At 48.8% G+C, this 20,954-nt stretch overlaps 1 protein-coding gene across 1 annotated transcript in view; it reads right to left on the reverse strand.

Moving 5' to 3' along the window:
• The window catches only part of SLC38A9 (solute carrier family 38 member 9), a 396,909-nt gene that overhangs the window by 43,691 nt on the left and 332,264 nt on the right, over positions 1–20,954 (reverse strand). The window contains exon 13 of the mRNA XM_078675090.1: positions 16,434–16,582. Coding sequence (XP_078531216.1) covers positions 16,434–16,582 — 149 coding nt within the window. The remainder of the gene's footprint in view (positions 1–16,433; positions 16,583–20,954) is intronic.

A 20,954-nucleotide genomic window follows, 5' to 3' on the forward strand; every position in this document is an offset into this window, starting at 1 on the left:
CACTGTTCGCTCCATAGCTCAAGATCTTTCCCTACACGCAAGACCTCAGACTTGCTGGCATTAAGCTGGAGACAGTTGGCAGTCATGCACCCTGCAAAGTCCGCAATACCGCTCCGAAACTTAGCAGCATCATTCAGACAGTCATGGGAGAGGGCGACTACTAATTGTGTATCATCAGCACATGATACAATAGTCAGCCCTCTGCTCTTGGCTACAGCAGCTAGAGGCTGAACAAGTTGAAAAGCGTTGGACTCAACAAAGAGCCCTACTGCACTCCCTGTTTGATGAAATAGACGCTGGAGGTGAAAGGGGGGCCGACACCTGGAAGGACCTATCCAAAAGAAAGGAGGTGAATCAGTCCAGGGCGAGGCCCACGATGCCAGCCTCCTTCAACCTCTGTATCAAGATCTGGTGAGAGACTGAATCAAATGCAGCACTGAGATACAATAGGATCAGTGCCGAGGTACGTCCTTCATCCAGTGCTGCTCTCAGATGTTCAGCCACAGCTAGGAGGGCAGACCCTGTACTAAGGCCCGGGCGGAAGCCACACTGGGAGGAGTCAAGGATATTATTCTCCTCCAGAAAGCCTGACAAGATGGAATTAATATAGGCTTCGGAGATCTTAGAAGCCCAAGGCAGCAGGGAGATAGGGCGAAGGTTCTCCAGTTTAGATGGATCGAGGAAGGGTTTCTTTAATAAAGGCATTACCCTAGCCTGCTTCCATCTCCTGGGAACCGTAGCAATAGACAAGGACATGTTAATAACCTGGCTCAGACAGAGGTGTAAGAAGCACAGGTAGCAGTCTCATAAGATAGTCAGGCTTCATGGGGTCAGCCGGGGAGCCAGATTTAAACTTCCTGCATAGTACACATAGTGCATCCTCAGTAATTGGCGGGAAGGTGGCCAGTATATGGGCAGAGGGTGATGGGCCTACAAAGTCAGAGCCCATAGCCACCTGAGGGAAGGTCTTGTAGATGTTATCCACCTTATTTATAAAGAAGGTGGCAAGGTCCTCACATTGGTCGCCTGACTTGAGGCCGGATGCAACAGGTGGCGCATCATTTTTGCTGGAATGGAAAAAATCCTTTTGGAGGGATTATGGCTGTTTCTGATCTCATCAGCAAAATATGCTGCCCGTGCTTTCTGAACAGCCCTATGATATTTCCTATGGCTGACTGATAGCATCCCTTCAAGATAGGATCAAAGTCTCGCCTCCACGCCCGCTCCATCCGCTTACAAGCTTTACACACATTGGCAAGATTGTTATTGTAGCATGGATTGGATTTAGTACTATGACACTTAGATTAATTGGCAGGAATCAATTCATCCAGAGGATGCAGTAGCCAATCAGATAGTGCTTCACTGGCGGCATCTGGATCTTCCGGCCAGCTAGGCACACTCGAGGAGAGGATGGTACAACGAAGATCAAAGTTTAATTTGTACCAGGGGCGACGGAGCAAGAGTTTCTGAGGCAACTTTCGAGAGGGCACAACCCGATAAAGCATCATGGGGATCAAATAATTGTCAGACCAGCATAGCGGAATGGGGTTAGAGATAGAGAGACATGAAAGGTTGGAGAAAACTGGATCAATGAGGTGGCCAGCAGAGTGGGTGGGACCATGCACTAGTTGGAGCAGCTGACAGGCCGCTAGATCAGCTGAAAAGTTGGCTTCTTCTGAGTCATGGGGTTGTCAAGATGCAGATTTAAATCACCAATGACAGAGAAGTTAGCGTCCCTCACGACCAGAGAATCCACTATGTCAACCAGCGCAGCTCTGCATTCCTTCAAAGGACCTGGGGGACGGTATAACAGTATGCCAGACATGGTATAGTTGGAGTTAAAGGAGATCCCAAAACATCCATGCATGATTTAAAAAACAACTGCCACACAGCCACCTCTAGCCTCTCGATTAAGGGTGGTAATACTATAGCCATCGGGGAAACGCCAAGCCTGGCTCTGCTGACAGCCATGTCTCCGTCAAAAAAAGAACATCAGGGGATTCATCATGTAACAAATCATACATATCCAGTTAGTGTTTAACTAACGAACGGCAGTTAAGACTAAACAATTTAATGTCCTGACCGGAGCCAGAGAGAGGGATAGAGGGGCATGAAATGGTCACCCATGAGTTAAAGCCACAATTCCCACAACAGAACGGACTGTCAAGTAGGTTGAAAGGTGGGAGGCCGCAGGTGTTTCTTGCTAGTCTGATGGCCAGAAGTTTGTCACCTGAATAAGAAAGCATATTATTTCCAAAACCGGAAGCATAATTGGCGTCTGGCGACGTCCAGGCACGGACGGGTGCAGACGGGCTTGTGCACCCGCTGCGCGTTCACGGTCTGTTCATACCTAAATATTGGCAGAGTGAACAGTTCCGGAGATGGAGAAGCAAAGTTGTGAGGTACACATAAAAACACCTACTTACATACACATAGTGTGCAGTTTTTTTCTACAATCTTTGATTGTTTTTCCCCACTATTCAATGATGATTCTTTCAACAGTACACCATTTATGACGTATGAGTATAGAACCTGACAACAGTAAAAAGGGAAAATGCACCCACAGATGAAATTTTTACAGCGATAAAGCATGTGACATTTTGCACAGTGAGTAACCATCTCACTCAAACCTTCGCAGGCAGCTGGTATTGTAATGACTGCAGCTGATGATGGTTCTCCCAAGGGTGCTGTTGAGGTGGACAGTCCTGCTTCACCTGCTTTTTCCAGAATCATCCGGTTGTAGACCCTTTTATGACTTGTTTTTGAGTGCTTCCACAGGGAACCTGTCCCATGTTAACACTTCTTGGCAGTATCCCTGGATAACTGTGTTTCGCAAATATTGCACTGCACATATTTAGCTCTAAGCTTCTGTCCCCTGAAGGTATTGCAAAATGCTTCTAGACATCACTTTGTTTTGACCTTGCTGGTCCAAAATATACCTGCAGGTGTCCGGAGTAAGTGTGTTGAAAAGTGTATTTGGAAATAGTTAAATAAGTTATGTTAAGTTTATTTGCTTATTGTTTGGTTTAACTTGTATTGTATTGTGTTCATAAAATGTATTTGAAAGTTATAAACATGTATATCACGAAGTTAACTCATGGGTCACAAACACACCCATTCAGGTACTCCTACATGTACTCACACACCTATAGAGTAATTCACATAGGTACTGACACACCCACACTTACACTGACTAACCCACTCAAAATCTCAGTCACACACCCATTTACCCATGCAAACACCTACTTATATAGACTCATACACCCATAGTTCTGCACCCTCTCATACACCAAGGTACACACCAATACAGTGAAAGTGGGGAGGAATACACTGCTTACATGTAACACCGCCATTCCCCCCTAGCGTCTTGGTAGGTGTTGTTCAGTTTTTCACACAAAGCCCAAATTATTTTTCAGCTAATGCCGTTTTTCGAAATCGTATCGCTAAATACCAGTGTTTCTGTATTCCTACCTCATCAGTAAAGAAGGGTTGTGGAAATGCAGCCAATTTTCTCAGGTATAATCCCACTTATATGGTGCAGGCGTTCCAAAACACGAGAGCCTTTTATTAGTGAAAGTGGGTAGGAATGCACTGCATGCATGTGACAGGGCCATTATCTCAAAGCGTCTTGATAGGTGTAGTTCAGCTTTTCACACAAAGTTCATATTATTTTTCAGATAATGCCATCTTTTGTAATCGGATCTCTAGTCACCAGTGTTTCAGGATTCCACCCTCATCAGTAGATAGTGTTTAAGGGTTCCTGGACATGCTGCCAAATGTTTCAGGTATAATCACACTCATAGTGAGCAGGCATTCCTACCCACTTTCACACACCAACACAGTCACTCACACACCCAGCTATACACGGATACACCCACTCAAACCAATACATCTATTCACATACCACCCATTTACTGTTAAAGCCACACACATTCATGCACAGTTCAATACAGTCACTGACACACCAAGGCACTTACCGATACAGTCACTGACAGAACCATGCTCACACTGATACAACCACTGACACACCAATACAGCAACTGACACACCCATACACATACTGAAAGAGCTAAAGACACACCCAGTCACATATTGATATACCACTTAGATATTCACCCCAACACTAATACAGCCTCAGAAACACCCATACACATTCTGATTCAGCCACTGACATACCCAGCCACACAGTAACACACCCATGCACACATTGTTACAGACACAGACACACACAGGAACACACTGATATAGCCATCTGCCAGACCACTCCACATTAGGCATCCTATACCACTGCTGAGAAAACTGTATAGAAAAATAATACACAGAAAAACACAACACACACTCTCTCTCACACTTTCACTTTTTGTATTTCTTTAGATATGAAAGACACTGCACAGTTCCCTCCTCTACCTACTACACAAGGCAGTTCTCAAGCCTACATTTGAACAGTGTTAATCAATCAATCAATCAAGCACTTGTAAAGCGCGCTACTTAGCCGTGAGGGACTCAAGGCGCTGAGGGAGGGTGGTGCTGCTACTGTGCGAAGAGCCAGGTTTTGAGGAGCTTTCTGAAGGTGAGCAGGTCTTGGATCTGCCCCAGATGGGTGGGGAGGGTGTTCCAGGTCTTGGCAGCGAGGAAGGAGAAGGATCTGCCCCTGGAGGTTGTGTGTTGGATGCGTGGGACAGCGGCAAGGGCGAGGCTGGAGGAGCGGAGCTGGCGGGTGGGGGTGTAGAAGTTGAGTCTGTCGTTCAGGTAGGCTGGTCCGGTGTTGTGGAGTGCTTTGTGTGCGTGTGTGAGGAGCTTGAAGGTGTTCCTCTTGTTGACGGGGAGCCAGTGCAGGTCTCTTAGGTGGAAGGTGATGTGGCTGCGGCGGGGGACGTTGAGGATCAGTCGGGCGGAGGCCTTTTGTATGCGTTGTAGTCGTTGCAGGTGTTTGGCTGGGATTCCTGTGTAGAGTGGGTTGCCGTAGTCCAGCCTGCTGCTGACAAGGGCTTGGGTCACCATTCTTCTGGTTTCGGTCGGGATCCATTTGTAGATCCTACGGAGCAGGAGGAGGAGATGGCATAACCTGCTTCGACATGGAGAGGGCGGAGTCGAGGATGAATCCTAGGTTGCGTGCGTGGTCCGTGGGTGTTGGACTGCCCCCAGTGTGGTCGGCCACCAGGAGTCGCCCCATGCATAGGGGGTGGGACCTAGGATGAGGACCTCCTTCTTGTCCTAGTTCAGTTTCAGACGGCTGCTCCTCATCCACTCGGCGACGGCCTTCATTCCCTCGTGGAGGTTGGCTTTGGCGGTGTGCGGATCCTTGGTGAGGGAGAGGATGAGCTGGGTGTCGTCGGCGTAGGAGATGATGTTTAGTTCATGCTGGCGGGCAACTTGTGCGAGGGGGGCCATGTCGACGTTGAACAGGGTCGGGCTGAGGGATGAACCCTGGGGTACGCCGCAGATGAGGTCGGTGGCTTCGGATCGGAAGGACGAGAGGCGTACTCTCTGGGTTCTGCTGAGAGAAAGGACGTGGTCCAGTCCAGGGCCTTCTTCTGGATTCCGGCTTCTTGGAGGCGTGTTCTTAGTGTGCGGTGGCAGACCATGTCGAAAGCGGCTGACAGGTCCAGGAGGATGAGGGCTGAAGTTTCGCCGTTGTCTAGCTGGCGCCTGATGTCGTCTGTGGCGGCGATTAGGGCAGTCACAGTGCTGTGGTTGCGTCTGAATCCGGACTGGGTCTAGGATGTTGTTGTCCACGAGGTGGCAGGTCAGCTGCATGTTGGCAATTTTCTTGATGACCTTCGCCGGGAAGGGGAGCAGGGAGATGGGCCGGATGTTCTTGAGGTCTTTGGGGTCCGCCTTGGGCTTCTTGAAGACAGTGTTGATTTCGGCATGTTTCCAGCTTTCCGGGAATGTCGCTGTGTCGAAGGAGATGTTGATGATCTTCCATAGGTAGGGTGCGATGGTTGCGTCAGCTTTGTAAAAATGTGGTGCGGGCAGGGATCTGATGGGGATCCTGAGTGGATGGAGTTCCTTACCTTGCGAGTCTGTTCGTCGTTGACGTGGGACCAGGAGGTCAGGAGGTCAGGTGGTTGGCGCAGGTGGCGTTAGAGGTGGGGTCTGTCGCGGTCGGGCGGAAGAGGAGTTGAAGCTGTTGTGGATGTCGGCGATCTTGCGATGGAAGAAGGTGGCCAGTGAGTCGCACAGATCTTGCGAAGGCGGGATGTCGTTGGTGTTGGCGTTGGGGTTGGAGTGTTCCTTCACTATATTGAAAAGTTATTTGCTGTCATGTGCATTGTTGTAAAGTCGGGCTTTGAAGGATGATCTCATGGCTGTTCTGATGAGGTGGTGATGTCTGCGGATGGCGTCCTTGTGGGCTGCGTGGCTGTCTGGTGCGTGGTTGTGGAGCCATTTCTTCTCCAGTTTCCGGCATGTTCCTTTAGAGATCTGGAGTTCTTCGATGAACCAGGCTGCTTTCTTGTTGGGGTTGTTGGTGGAGGTTTTCTTGATCGGGGCTAGGGTGTTGGCACAGTCGTTGATCCACTGTCTGAAGTTTTGGGCGGAGGTGTTTGTGTCGGTGGGAGGGTTCTGGGTGAGGGTGGAAGTCAGCTGGTCTTCGATGACTTTACTCCTGCATCGGCGAATCATGGGAAAATTCCGTAGGAGTCATTTGATTTATTTAGGGAGTATGGCATGCATGTGTCATTCACAGACACTGAGTATTGCTCTAAGTTGACGAAGGAGTTGTTGAACAAGTTAATGCCTAGACGTTATGTATAGCACGACAGAATCTGTGTCATGGGATGCTACAACCTCTGGGATTCCCGTCACCCTTTACATGAGGAAGTCTGTGGCAACATAGTCATTGGTAGGGGCAATTACCACCTACATTGCTGGAATAGTTTCTTCTCTGCCCCTACACTGCGATCTGTCAGTGCCATGGGTTCTTCTGTATTTGTTTCGAGCGCTACCAACAGTAAAAGGTATTGAGTAGAACCACATAATCTTTTGAAAATATCAGTATACCATTAGACCACACTTCAAGGATTTCATTTTTCATTTAATGTCTCTACCTCTTATTAGGATTTTTTTTTGTTACACTCTTTTTTATTAACAATAACAAATAAACACAAATAAACACAAATAAACCATCTACTGCATCAGGTGAAACATTACATTTATCTTGAATGGGTTTTTCACAGCAAATCAGAATCTTATATCAATATTTAAACACTTGGATAACAGGGATTACTGCGCTTCTAGGTGTAAATCTCAAACGGGTGACTCACAGATCCCCCCTCTGTGTTCATTCCACGCCCCCCAGATCTTCACCCACTTCGCTGGGCAATCCCTGGCCACGTACACAGCTTTCTCCCAAAACATACACCATTCTAGGTCTTCAGCCCACTTAGATACACGTGGCGGCTGACTTGCCCCTCAAAGCTGAGCAATGTTTCTTTTTGCCACCATATATGCCAATGTCACCCATTGCTTCCGATACACATTCTTGTCTGTAGGCTCCCACACATTCAATAAGCATCTACGGGCCTCTGGTTGGACCTCCATACCCAGCACTTCTTTCAACTCATCATGAATCTTCCTCCAGTACCTCTGTATCTCCACACAATGCCAAAGTATGTGCATGAAGGTGCCAGACTCCCCACACTCTCTTCTACAATCCCAACTCTCACCCCTCCCCATTCGCACCAACCCGGGTCCGGTTATGTAGGTCCTATGTAGTATCTTCAATTGTACCAGCCGGAGCCGCATCTGAATCGCCACTACCTTCGGGGAGGAGACCGCCTCCACCCAGTCTTCATCATCTAGTTCTAGGCCATCTGCACCCCACTGTGCTCGCACCCGCCCCAATGGGCTCTCCATATTGTTGACAAGTTTCCTGTATATGAGAGAGATAGTTTTCTCCGGGATGTGGCTATCTAGCACACGATCCTCAAGAGGCGAAGCCTCCGGAAGCACCGTGCCCCTGGGTATATGGGTGAGAAGAGAGTGTCTCACCTGCCTATAGCGAAAGTGTTCATTTATATGCAGTCCGTATTGCAGCTGAAGTGACTCGAATGTATGAATCGCATTCCCTTTCCAGACATCTCTTATCTGCGTGATTCCAATGAGGTCCCATTTATCGAACCCCTTGGATCTCCACAGATTTCCTAGCTTCACCGAGTTCAACAGGGGCGTGGCCAAAGTCAGCCGGCCCTCCCAACCCAGGCTCCTGTTGGCCGCATGCCACACCTGAACCGCCAGCGCAGTCAGGCCACATATTTAAAAGTCCCTGGCTTAGCATATAGTGCTCGGTCTAGCATTCCACCCGGGGCAGTCCGCAGTCCATGGCGTACCCCGGGTCCCCAGGGGACCCGTAAATGATGTGGTTCACAGCGGCTAGTTGTGCTGCCCAGTAGTACTTTCTCATATGTGGGAGTCTGATGCCGCCATTGTACCAGGGTAGCGTCAATTTAGCAAATGCTATATGGGGCCGACCCTCCCACAAAAGCTGCCTCTGAAGCGACTCAATCTGCTTAAAATAGGAGGCTTGCACAAGGTCCATGGAATTCTGCAGGGCATAGAGAAACCGAGGCAAAGCCATCATTTTAAAAAGGGCGGCTCTCCCGAGCATAGAAAGCGGAAGATTCTTCCATCGCTCCACATCCCCTATCTAGCGGGGAGGCTAAGTTCTTCGCATATCTTAATTGCGGGTCGAGCGTTATGTATATACCCAAATACTTAAAACCCACGGTCTCAATCTGGATTGGGCAACCCAGCGGAATCCTCGGCGTCTCTCCCACCAACACAAAGAGCACCGATTTGGACCAATTGATCGCTAATCCAGAATACCTACTGAAGACACCAAGCATATCCAGGAAGTTCCCGAAGGATTCCCTAGGTTTGGTAAGCTAAAGCAAAACGTCATCCGCATACAGCGAGATCTTATCTTCCCATTCAGGTGTCCATCGCAAGCCTCGTATCGTTCTGTCCCATCTGACCCATGCCACCAGTTGCTCCATTGCAAGGGCAAAAAGCAACGGGGACAGTGGACAACCCTGCCTCGTGCCTCTCCTCAACGTGAAGTCAGCAGACCTACAATTGTTGACGACCACCCTAGCCAGGGGGTATGCATACAGCAGCCGCACCCATCCAATAAATTCACCGCCGAAGCCCAGTTTTGCTAATACGGCGAACATATAATTCCATTCGACTCTGTCAAAGGCCATCGAGGCGTCCAAGGACACCAAAACCATTGGCTCATGTATTTTCGAGCAACGCCCCAGAACACCATGTAGCCTCCGCAAATTCAGTGCCATGTTTCTGCGCGGCATAAACCCAGACTGATCCGGGTGGATCAGATTCGTGATCACTTTTACCAGCCGGGTCGCAAGAAGTTTCGCTAGAATTTTGGGCTCTGCATTAAGGAGCGAAATAGGCCTATAAGAGGCACAATGCGTTCTGGGCTTACCCGCTTTATGTATAACTATTATATTTGCCAGTCGTTGGTCATAGGGGAGCTGGCCTTTTCCCCTACTCACTAGGAACTTAGCTCGCACATTTGGGGCGATCTTGTTAGCATTTAATTTATAAAGCTCAATAGGTATCCCATTAGGACCAGTCGCCTTGCCAGACTTTATCTGCCTAATAGCCTGTGCCACTTTATCATTGGAGAATGGGGAGTCCAACTAGGACCTATCTTCGTCCGACAGCCCCAGCATAACGATATCCCTAATCATGGCACTATTGTCAGCCTCTGTAAACTCACTTTCAGCGGTATAGACCTTTTTGTAATATTCCAAGAATTCGTCAGCTACGGCCTGCGGTTCAGTAATTTTATCAGACTCCGGTCCCTCCAGCTCTGGCAACAGCCTCGATGCCCACTCCCCATGCTCAAGCCACGCTATCAACTTACCGGCCTCATCGTCATGCTCGTATATTCGGCTCTGCACAACATTATTTTGGGCAATCGCCTTGTCTCTCACTAACACTCTGTACTCTTCCTGACGGAGTCTCAACATGTGGAAGTCTGCGGGCGGGCTCGACCCAGTTACACTCTCCTCCAAGGCAATGACCTCGGCCCCCTTCTGAGTCAGTGTTGCCTGCTTTTCCTTCTTTTTCCCGGCTACAAGGGACAGAACCTCCCCCCTCGCAACTGTTTTATAGGCTTCTCAAAGAGACTGCGCTGAGTCCACAGTTCCCTCGTTGTCCCGGAAGTAGCGTTCCGACATTTGGAGCACCTACTTCTTAACAGCCGTATCTTTCAACTGCCAGGCGCTAATAGGCGCTACTCTACCAGCCAACTGTTGTCCGAGGGTAAGCTGTAACCATAACGGAGAGTGATCAGAAATACCTCTGTCCAGGTACCAATACCGCCGGTAGCAATATGTAGTCAAGTCTTGACAAACTATTATGTGCAGCTGAGACGTGAGTGAAATGCATCTGCACTGGATTATGAACCCACCAGCAATCAACCAACCCCAGCATCTCCAGAAAGTCTGGGAGCCAACTCTGCGACTGCCTGAGCACTCTTGGCGGGCAACGGTCAACCTCTCCATCCAGTACAGCATTAAAATCGCCCCCCAAGACCAATCCACCAAGAGGCAGCGTAAGGAAGATGGAACCCAAATCCCGAAAGGTATCAGACTTGAGACCCGGCGGCACATAAATGGATAAAAAGGTGACCGTCTTACCCCCCAGTTGTCCCGACACCCCGGCATATCTACCTCTCTGATCAATCCACGTTGCCTGCACTGACATGGGGAAATTATTATTATTATTATTTAGGTTTTTATAGAGCGCGTAGTCACCCTCGAGTATCCCAGCGCTGAAACCTCGTACTCCTACAGGGGGGGGGCAAGGGAAACTTCAAGTAGATCAAGGAAAAAGGAGGGTTTTGAGGGACTTCCTAAATCTTAGGAGGTTAGGTTCCGCTCTAAGGTTCGGGGGAAGAGCGTTCCATTTTCTGGCCGTGTTTACCGAGAATCTGCGACCGCCAAAGCGGGCTTTCTTCACCCTAGGGACAACGATAAGGTTTCCCTGTTCAGACCGGAGCGCTCTCGGTGGTCTGTAAGGGGTGATCCACGTGCTCAGAATGGGGGGGCCAGCGTTATGCAGTGTCTTGTGGGCTAGGCAGAGGGCCTTGAATGCGACTCTTTCCCTCACGGGGAGCCAATGAAGTTTTCTCAACGCTGGTTTGGCCGATGTTCTTGATGGGGTGTTTGTGAGCAGGCGGGCTGCGGCATTTTGGGTTTTTTGTAAGATCTGGTAGGTGGCTTCCGGCGCACCGAGGTAAATAGCGTTGCTGTAGTCTAGCCTTGCTAACACTAGACCTTGAATTAGCAGGAGACGAGACTGGAATGGTAGTAGGGGAAGTACCTTTCTGCATGATCTCAAAAGCCCATAGCAGATGCCGGCAGTTTTCCTCGCCTGAGTCCTGAAGGTGAGGTCTGTCTCCAGCCACACTCCCAGACTCTTGACCTCTGTTTTGGGGGAGGGGGGGTCACCCATACAGGCGGGCCAGATGTCAGGTGGGAGACTCAAGGTTTTGTGGCCGAGGAGCAGGATCTCTGTTTTTGACCCGTTGAGCTTTAAGTCAGAGTCGCTCATCCATTGGTGGACGGTGGAGAGACAGTCACGCAGGTTGGAGGGTTTTAGCTTGGGGTGTGAGAGAGTCACCACCAACTGGGTGTCGTCAGCGTAGCTGACGATCGTGACTCCGAATGGGGCGACCAGCTCCTCCAGTGGGGCCATATACACGTTGAAAAGCGTGGGGCTCAGTGAAGAGCCCTGTGGCACTCCACACCGGAGGGGGATTCGGAGGGAGCGGCTTTCTCCTTCCCAAACTTGGAAGGAGCGTTGGGAGAGGAAGGATGTAAGCCATCTCAGCGCACTGTCTTGTATGCCTGTGTTGTCTAGGCGCTGGGCTAGGACCTGATGGTTGACAGTGTCGAATGCCGCGCTGAGGTCCAGGAGGACCACTGCCACTGATCCTCCTGTGTCAATGATTTCCCTCGCTTTTTCTACGGCCGCTAGGAGGGCGGTGTCTGTCCCCTGACCTGGTCTAAAGCCGGTTTGGGAGTTTTTTAAGAGAAGGTTTGCCTCCAAGAAGTGGGACAGATGTTTATTAGCAAGTTTCTCTGCAACCTTCCCTATCCAGGGGAGGAGCGAGATGGGTCTGTAGTTGGACAAGTCCGTGGGGTCTAGTGATGGCTTCTTCAATACACCTTTGACCACGGCCTCCTTCCAGCTTTGAGGGACTTCTCCTTGGGTAAACGAGGTGTTAATTAGGGCCGTGAGTCTAGCTACAATAGTCCGGGCGATGTTTTTTGTAAACCGAACGGGCACTGGGTCGCTGGGAGCGCCACTTTTCGTGGCTGCCAGGGTGGTTGCCACTTCTTCTTCCGTGAATGGTCCGAATGAGGCTAAACTGGGGAGTTCGGAGGAATCAGTGGGATTTTTTGACGTGAGGGTACATTCCTTTGCTGATCCGGGGGTGGCCTGATTGGTGGCAGGTAGGGAGGAAAGGATTTTCTTTATTTTATTATCAAAGAAATTAGCCAAGTTGGCGCATTTCTCCTCGGCTGCTTTGGGGTCCAGGGATATCTGCGGGGGCGCTGGGACATGGAGAAGCTCTTTAAGGATGGAAAAAGTCTCCTTCGCAGAGCACGCGGAGTTCTTTATTAATTCTTAACCAGGATCCCCACTCCTCTAGATCCAGTGGTGAATCCCGCTTGTGCCACCAATTTATACCCCCCTCAATGGAGGGCCATACATCTATTTCCCACCAGGTGGGTCTCCTGAAACAGTACTATGTCCAGAGAGTGCTGTCTAATGAGCTGACTAACCATTCCTCTCTTTATTTTGTCACCCAAACCATTCACATTCCAACTCAGCACTCTCATCCCCGATCCATAACTATGTTGTGCCATTTAACCCATACGAAGAGTAGTGAACAATCCTTTCCTCACCTGACGCAAAAATTCCTGGCCAAATAAAACAATAAAAATCCCATGTCTGTTGCAAAACACAAATGTTACATCCCCACACATTACTTTGAAAGACAAACACAAAAAACACCCACAATAATACACACAGAAACATTCCCATCCCACCACCCCCCACCCTGCACCACTGTTCTCGGCATTCGCCAACCCTCAAGTCGCAGTGTGCCTGTCGCCCCATCATCTAACTAATCTACTATCTAGATATATCAGAGGAATCATGACCTGCTCCCGAGTGGCACCCAGGTGAAGGGAAACTGTACACTTGATAAAGCTGCAAGCAGCACCGCTCTCATCAACCTACGTTCTACAAATACAGCCCAACTTATTACTCCTTCTCCTGCATACCATTATCTCCTCCGCTGCCCTCACCCCGGGAATCTCTCTGAGGGGGAAGACTCTGCAACCAATCCAAAGCTATCTCAGGGTTATCAAAAAACCAAACCTTCCCTGCCACCTCAACCCTCAACTTGGCCGGGTACAACATTGCATATTTCAGTCCCATATCCCTGAGTCGGTTCTTGACACCGATAAAGCTCTGCCTCCGCCGCTGGACCGTCTGCGTAAAATCCAGAAAGAAGGTGAGAGTGGAATTCTCATAGTTCAGGGGGCCCCCAGATCTGGACGCCTGCAGGATAGCGTCCCTGTCCCTAAAGTTGAGCACTTTGGAAATCATCGGACGTGGAGGGGCTCCTGGTCTAGGTCGCCCCCCCACCCCCCGGTATCCTGTGAGCTCGCTCCACAGTAAAGAAATCACTCAGACCCTTCGGCTTCAGATGATTCAGTACGACTTCCTCAACAAAGAGATCGGGCGCCTGCCCCTCAGCCTTCTCCGGAACGCCAATTATATGAACATTGTTTCTCCGAACTGGCTCTTCGTAATCGTCCAGCTTACGTCTAGTCGTCTCATTATCAATCTTAAGCGCCCGAACCTCCTGTTGAAACTCCGACACGTCATCAATCAGGCTCGTGGTTTTGAGGTCGAGCGACTTGACCTTCTCACTGGTTTTAGTGAGATCAGCACGAATTAGATTCACCTCGATGGACACCGTATCCAGCTTATGATCCAAAGCTGACATCTGTTGCCCCAAGGAGGCCCTGACCCTCTCTATAGCGGCCATAACGTCTTGTAACGTGGACTCCGAAGCCGAATTTGCGACATCCTTGGCAACTCCCAGCGCCTGCCCTGAGCCAGAAGGCAAATTTCTTGGCAGAGCATACCGGTCCAGTTTTTTGGACTGAACGGATCGAGATCCCCTCGTGGACTTGGGCAGCAGTTTATAACCCTCCGGTCGAGTCGCCATCCTGAAGCTGTATGCAGGGCAGCTCCAGACCACAGCTGGAGCAACCGCACGGCAGACTGTCAGGGAGTAACTCCACCGCCGCCCCCTGCACCAAAGACCGGCACGCTAACAAACCTTGCAGTAACAACATCGCAAGCTGTCTTCACACCACTTCGGCAGCCGCTCTCCAATTTGTACACCACGAATCTCAGGGGAGCTCAGCGGCTATGCGTCCTGCACGTCTTTTATGGAGCCCGCCAGACACAGATCCGCCAGGCCTGCGGGCACCCCCCGACTGAATCCGCAGCCGGCCGTCAGTCCAGCCCCGTCGGACCCCCTCGGTGGAGCACTCCAGCCCCGCTCAGACCGCTATCCTGAAAGCCTATCTGGCCGCACTCACCAGGGTCTCGGATCTCCATCCACGTGTGACCAAACGATATTGCGGGACACTCTAACTCTGTCTGCACCCACCGCAGCCTCGCGGGATCTCCGCCGCCTGCGCTCCCAGCTGTCAAGTCCTCCGTGGAGCACCTCTAGAACACTCCCCTTCCAATCGCTTCACCATGGGGGTCTGGCTCTAGGTATCTCCGCTCCAACTCCTCAGCGGGGGCACAAATCCAATGACTCGGCAGCGGGTCTCATCGGGGGCCCCGTCACCAGGCTAGCCGAGGGTATCCATCAGGCCCCGGGGATCCAGGATCCTACCACACACCCCAGGGCACCGGAAGCCGAGGGGCTCCACTCCTCAGGCCCCCCTCCGAATACAACCACGGGGTCCACTCGAGCCAAGCTAATCTAGGCGGGGATCAGACTCCACCTACTAACGCCGGGGTCACAGCCAGTCTTCACCGGGCGTCGGCCCGATGTCGGTCCTGCGCCACCGGCGACTTCCGGTCAGCGCCGCCGATGTTGACGCACTCGGCGCCGGCCGTCCACAGCACTCGAGCCCCCGGCGTTCACAGCCACGGAGGCCCAATCTTTAACGGCTCGTCGCGTTGGCCCAGAGGCTCGTCCCGGGCCCGGAGCGGCACCGCATAAGACACTGCACCCTCCGCCAGCTATGCCCACCCAGGGCAGGTCAGGATAGTGCAGGATAGATGCGGGCGAGGAGCGGGGCACCGGGCACTACTGGCCTACGCGGCCATCTTCGGTGCCCGCGTAGCTCCGCCTCCTCATATTAGGTTTTAATAATAAATGTTGGAGTATCTTCTCATTCTCAGTTGTTAATGTGACTATGGTACCACAACACTGTTACCCTTCTGCTCATGTTATCTAAAAAAAGGTCAATAGTCTGCTACAAGTATATATATATGTAATGTTGCAACAGAGCCCAAATGGGAAACCCACAGGCAACCAACCTGCACTATAAGAGTACATTTTCAATTAGTTCTGTTTGGAAGCTCAGCAGGAAGCCCATCCTGGTGGCAATCACGTAAGTCTGAAAATCAGACAGGGGTAGGCTAGCTCTGCCACTAAATCATTGAAACAGTACATAATTTATAGTTATTTGCACCCCGTAAACAGTAAATTGGATTTGACTATGTTTTCAGTGTATGTATCTTTACATTTTCTGTTCCATTTAGGACCGGCGGTAAAAGTGAGGACTATTTCTCAAACAAATTCCTTTGCAAAAAGTGAATTGGTCTACCATTTAAACATTAAGAGTCTGCATCTCTGTATTACAGATTCTCTTATTGTCTTAGAACAAACACTTTGCATTGGGCTGCTTTAAGACAGGCCATCTGTGATTCCCTGACACCTATGCTCCACTTACATTTTCTGCCTCACACAGATCACAATCTTGGAGATAAACTGATCTACTTAAATGTTCCAACAAATCATTACATAATGCAAATTAGGTGCCACATGTCTTGGTATAAAATACATGCTCCTAATTATGGGTAGAAATTTAATATGAACTTGAAATGGTTGAACCATGGCAGGTAAAAAGTGTAAGAGGGAAAAGGGCTGATAACCTGCTTATAATAATTCTGACAAGTGACTATTGTTCTGGCTTTGTAACAGAGACGTCCTGTGTTGAGTACACAGCGACCCAATAAGACGCTGGGCAAGAACACATACCACCTTAAGTCTCCTGTGATTGGTGTGTATTTATGCACCAGCTGTACTATGTAGAATAAAATTAATCAAGAACAAACAAAACCTTTACCTAGGGTAAATCTTTCCAAAGATTTGTCCGAGCAGCTGCACCCGTATCAGGTATCCCAGGAGTGGGTACACAGTCATCATTTGGAACAGCAGAAATATTCTGGCAACAAATGACAAGATGTCACTGCTGGGAAAATTATCTAAGAAATTCTAAAAAGAAGAAAGAACAGAGTTGCATTATCAGAACCTGCATTCACTAGGTAAAGCAATGCATTTGATCACCTTGTCCATGACATTTACAACTCGAGAATTCATTCATCTTCATAAACTCATTAGTTATGCAACCTCACAGATGTCTTATAGGATATTTAAAGTAGACATCAATGAAATTCCTGAAATTAAATTGTTAATTCTAAACATTATTGAGGCAAATAATGTCTGAAAAGAATGAACAGTTTTCAGCTTATTACAATTTGAAAAAGAGACTGAGTGAAAGACTGCTATTAATCAGACATGAATGCGAGTTGCAAAGTAGAAGAACACAGTACAAGTTTTGTGGTACAAAAACATCAAATATGCCTGTGGGTCCTTGTCCTGCAATCTACCTTTAACATATTCTCTTCATCCAAACTACTGAGATAACTTTGATAAACTCTTTACTTTCATCAGGCGTAGCTATGAACCAACTGAAAAAACTAATTTAAGGGCAACTAATGCAGAGCCTCAAGTTTTGGTAAATTATCATCCAATGTCTTACTTTCTGTACCATAGCAAAATCCTAGAAAAAGTAGTAGCAAATCAACTATGAGTCTGCATTAAATATAACAAGCTGCTTTATGAGTTATAATCAAATTTCTAACTGTTGATTGGAATGGAATTAACCCTGGGCAACATCCATGAGGAGATTTTTTTTGGACCTCTATTCATGATAGATATGCACAACAGATGATGGCTTCAATATATCTAGCATAGTCCCAAACTGAATCAGCTCATTCCTTTGTGTAGCAAGTTCGGACGAGGCCCACAGAACACTGATGCAGCATTTCTCTATTTGGGATCCCTCAAGGCTCTACTCTCTCCACTCTACTGTTTAGTTGTTACATGCAGACTTTGTCTCTGCTTGTGAGGTAGTAAAAGGTCTGGTGCCAGATATATGCTGATGACATACAAATCTACATCTGCCTGGAGGATAATTCAGAGGGACAAACAATATCATAACCTGCCTAGCTAGAATACATTCATCCAAGGGAAAGAGAACACTTCCTGAGCCTAGACTGATCAAAAGCGAAATTCCAACGGCCATTCACCCCCGCCTCTCACTAGTGAGGAAGCAAAAATCTAGGTATAACCTTTGATTTCAATCTCTCATCCTTAATTCAAATCAACACATTGGTTAAATGTGTCAGCATGTCACTAACTTTGCTCTGCAAAATCCTCGCTCTCCTGTAAACCTCAAACCTAATTTAATTTGTGTTGGGAAACTCGCACTGCTTTAATATGGTTTACCCAGGCCTGCCAATGTACTTTGTAGCCTAGGCAAACTTCAAAGAGTGCTAAGTGAAGTCACCAAGATGTACCCGACTGTGTAAAATTGACCATGCCAAACCAGCTATGAAAGATCTCCGTTGAGTCCAGGTGTCGTATGGCGTTTTGTTCTTTCCCAATAAAAACTGTGCATTTGTTGGACAACATAAACATTGGATTGGTGCGAGTTTGATTCCCCTCACCCCTTCAGGAGATGTTGGCCTATTGTCCTGCTAGATCACAGAGCACTATTGCACCCCTAACCTTACAGGGTAACAAATACATGCACAAGCTTGAAACATGACAACACTGACTCCCCAAGGAATTGTGGTAACAGACCCAAAACCTTTTCGTTCGGAGCCTCATGTATATTCAAAGAAAATAATCAAGAAATATACAACCTGCACTTTCAATGTTTAATGAAGCAGAGAGATTCTGTAGTAAAATACATATGCTGCAATTACCAATAGAAAGAAACATATTAGCATAATTAGCAATACAAGAAAAGTAGCGAGAATGAATAATTTCACTAATATGCTAAAACAAATATATATGCTGACATAGATATAGGATGATACAACGCGTACCATCACAACGCGGTATGTTACATCGCAGTTTTGACAATGCAAGTCAACATGTGCTGGAGGGCGCTGAACTTAGGAATAGTGTGAATTACTATTCCAACTCCAGTCTACGTACAGTAGGGAAAGTGTTGGGATAGTAATTCACACTATTCCTTAGTCTAGAGCGCCCTCCAGTGCAAGTCGATGTAACGACTTGTGTTGTTAAACCCACAATGTAACCGTACCGCGTTGTAATGGTTTCGTGGTAAAGGATGTTTCCCTGCTGACATATATGTAGTGTAATATAGTATAATGTAGTGTGCTCCTACCCAACGCTCCCTAACCTAGTTTTGCCTAGGGTGGGTGATCTGCCAAGAATCCCTGCAGGGTGATTTAACTCACCATTACCTGCAGGCTAGTGTCATCAGGCTGTTCGTCTTAGTGTAGAGCGGGACTTCCCTTGTGGAGGTGACAGGAATCAGCTGAGCTGGAATTCCGGCGTGCCGCGACCTCGAATTGTCAGCAGAGTGCTCCTCTGATTTAAATGAGGTCGTGAATTTGTATTTATAATAAACAGTGCTAATGTGGGCATGTGAGGTCTTTGACAGGCCGCAATTCTTTATATTAGCTAGTAAGAGTTGTCGCATAACAATAAGTAGTGACATTTGTGCAGTGAACTTTATGCTTTGGATTAAAAGTTCAAGGTGTCATGATAATGTGCCTACGAAGCTGAAATGTAAGCCAATACAGTTTCTGAGAATCCTATTCTGCACTGACACGTACAGAAATGTATGACAAAAGTCAAATTGTTGCAGAAAGAAGGCAACTTCAGAAACATGAGCATAAAGATAGCGTTGTTTCTAGCCGGGCCACATGACAAAGGTAGATGCTAGGATTCAATTCAAATCACTCAACATCATGCACAAGGCCTAACGGAGAAAAGAAAAGAAAAGGCCTACTGGAGCAAGACCTATCAGATTTACAAAGCTTGGCACCACAAATCATTCCATCTAGGAACTTTCACTTATCTTAATTTCACCTCACTTCTTAAAACACCAAAAACATCGAGGGCACTCCCTGCAAGTGCTGGGCCAAAAACTCTAGAACATGCTGAACCCCAACTTCAGTGGCGACCCCAACAACAGATTCAGAAAGCTATTAAAAATGCAAACTTGGGGGGGCGCGGCCAACCATCATGGCCGACCGAATGGAACTCCAATTGGCTCCGCTCCTGGCCCGGCCAAATGAGAAGGTTTTGAGGAGCTTGGCTGCTTGCAGGAGAGTCACCCGGATTGCCTGGTGAACTGGACGTGCAGAAGCCCCTTTTGCGCCAACTTGGGGCCCCGGAGGACGCAGCTGCTGTGCAGAGGAGCGTCGGTAATGGAGCTGCAAGCCTCGCAACAAAATGGCGGCCATCGGCGAGACAAGGCACTGCAGCATCATCAGTGGCGCCCGGAGGCTCTAACGAACTTGAGGGAGACCCAGAGCTGAAGAAGACCGTGGGTCCTTCCTGCAACCCCAGAGCAGCCTGATAGAATGATACCGCAGCCCGTGACTCACAATCAGCCGCTTCAAAGCTCCTAGGGATAGGCGTGAGATCCAGGTGTGGACCCTCAGGTGAGGAGCGTGGTTCCACGTGCAACACAGGCATGCCGACCACCGAGCGGGAGGTCTCTGGGGACCCCTTCAAAATTTTTAAAAGTGCAGCAGCAGAGCCACCAAGATCGCGCAGCCTGACCTCAACATGGGGCCGGTCAGGCACCGCTTCCAGTGAAGGCAGCTTTGAGTTGAGGCCGGGGGGGCCCATGCTACTCATTTAAAGTACATCTCCCATGCGCAGTGCCTCAAAGCCAGGGAGCGAGATTGTGCCAGAACAGTCCAGGCAGTAAGAGCTCTGCCCCTCTCGTACACCAGGCAGTGAAGGCCCCGGCTGCAACCTTTACTTGAGATCTACAGTACCTCTGCAACAGGCGGCCACGAAGCCCACAGTCACCTCTGCAAGCAGAAGGCCCCTAGCGAATCACATCCTGGTCTTTATGCCACCAAAAAAGACACTGTCCGCAAAAGTGTCCAGCTACCAAGTGAAACACGAACTGGGACCCAAAGAGATTTTTAGGTACCTACAAATCCATCATGCGCGGAGTACAGCAATAACAGATCTGACAAATGTCCCAGACTCATCCCATCTGGAGAACCGACTTCTCTCTGAGCCCCTCCCTACTAAGGCCATTTCACTTACGTACCGTAAGCTGTGTAATGACCTCCCAGATCCCTTCCTTACTCTTAGAGACAGATGGCAATTAGATAAAGGACAGCTTGACGATGAGGACTGGCAGACGGCCCTGATGTCCCCTAGGGAAGCCACGATTAACCAACGCTTCAAACTGATTCAACTGAAGGTCCTACATAGGACATATCTTACCGGGAGGACACTAGCTAAGATAGGAACATAACAAGATGCGCTTTGCTTGCGTGGCTGCAATCAAATTGCCACA

The sequence above is a fragment of the Lissotriton helveticus genome, chromosome 2_1 (genome assembly GCF_964261635.1).
Source record: "Lissotriton helveticus chromosome 2_1, aLisHel1.1, whole genome shotgun sequence".
In the NCBI taxonomy this organism is placed as follows: domain Eukaryota; kingdom Metazoa; phylum Chordata; class Amphibia; order Caudata; family Salamandridae; genus Lissotriton; species Lissotriton helveticus.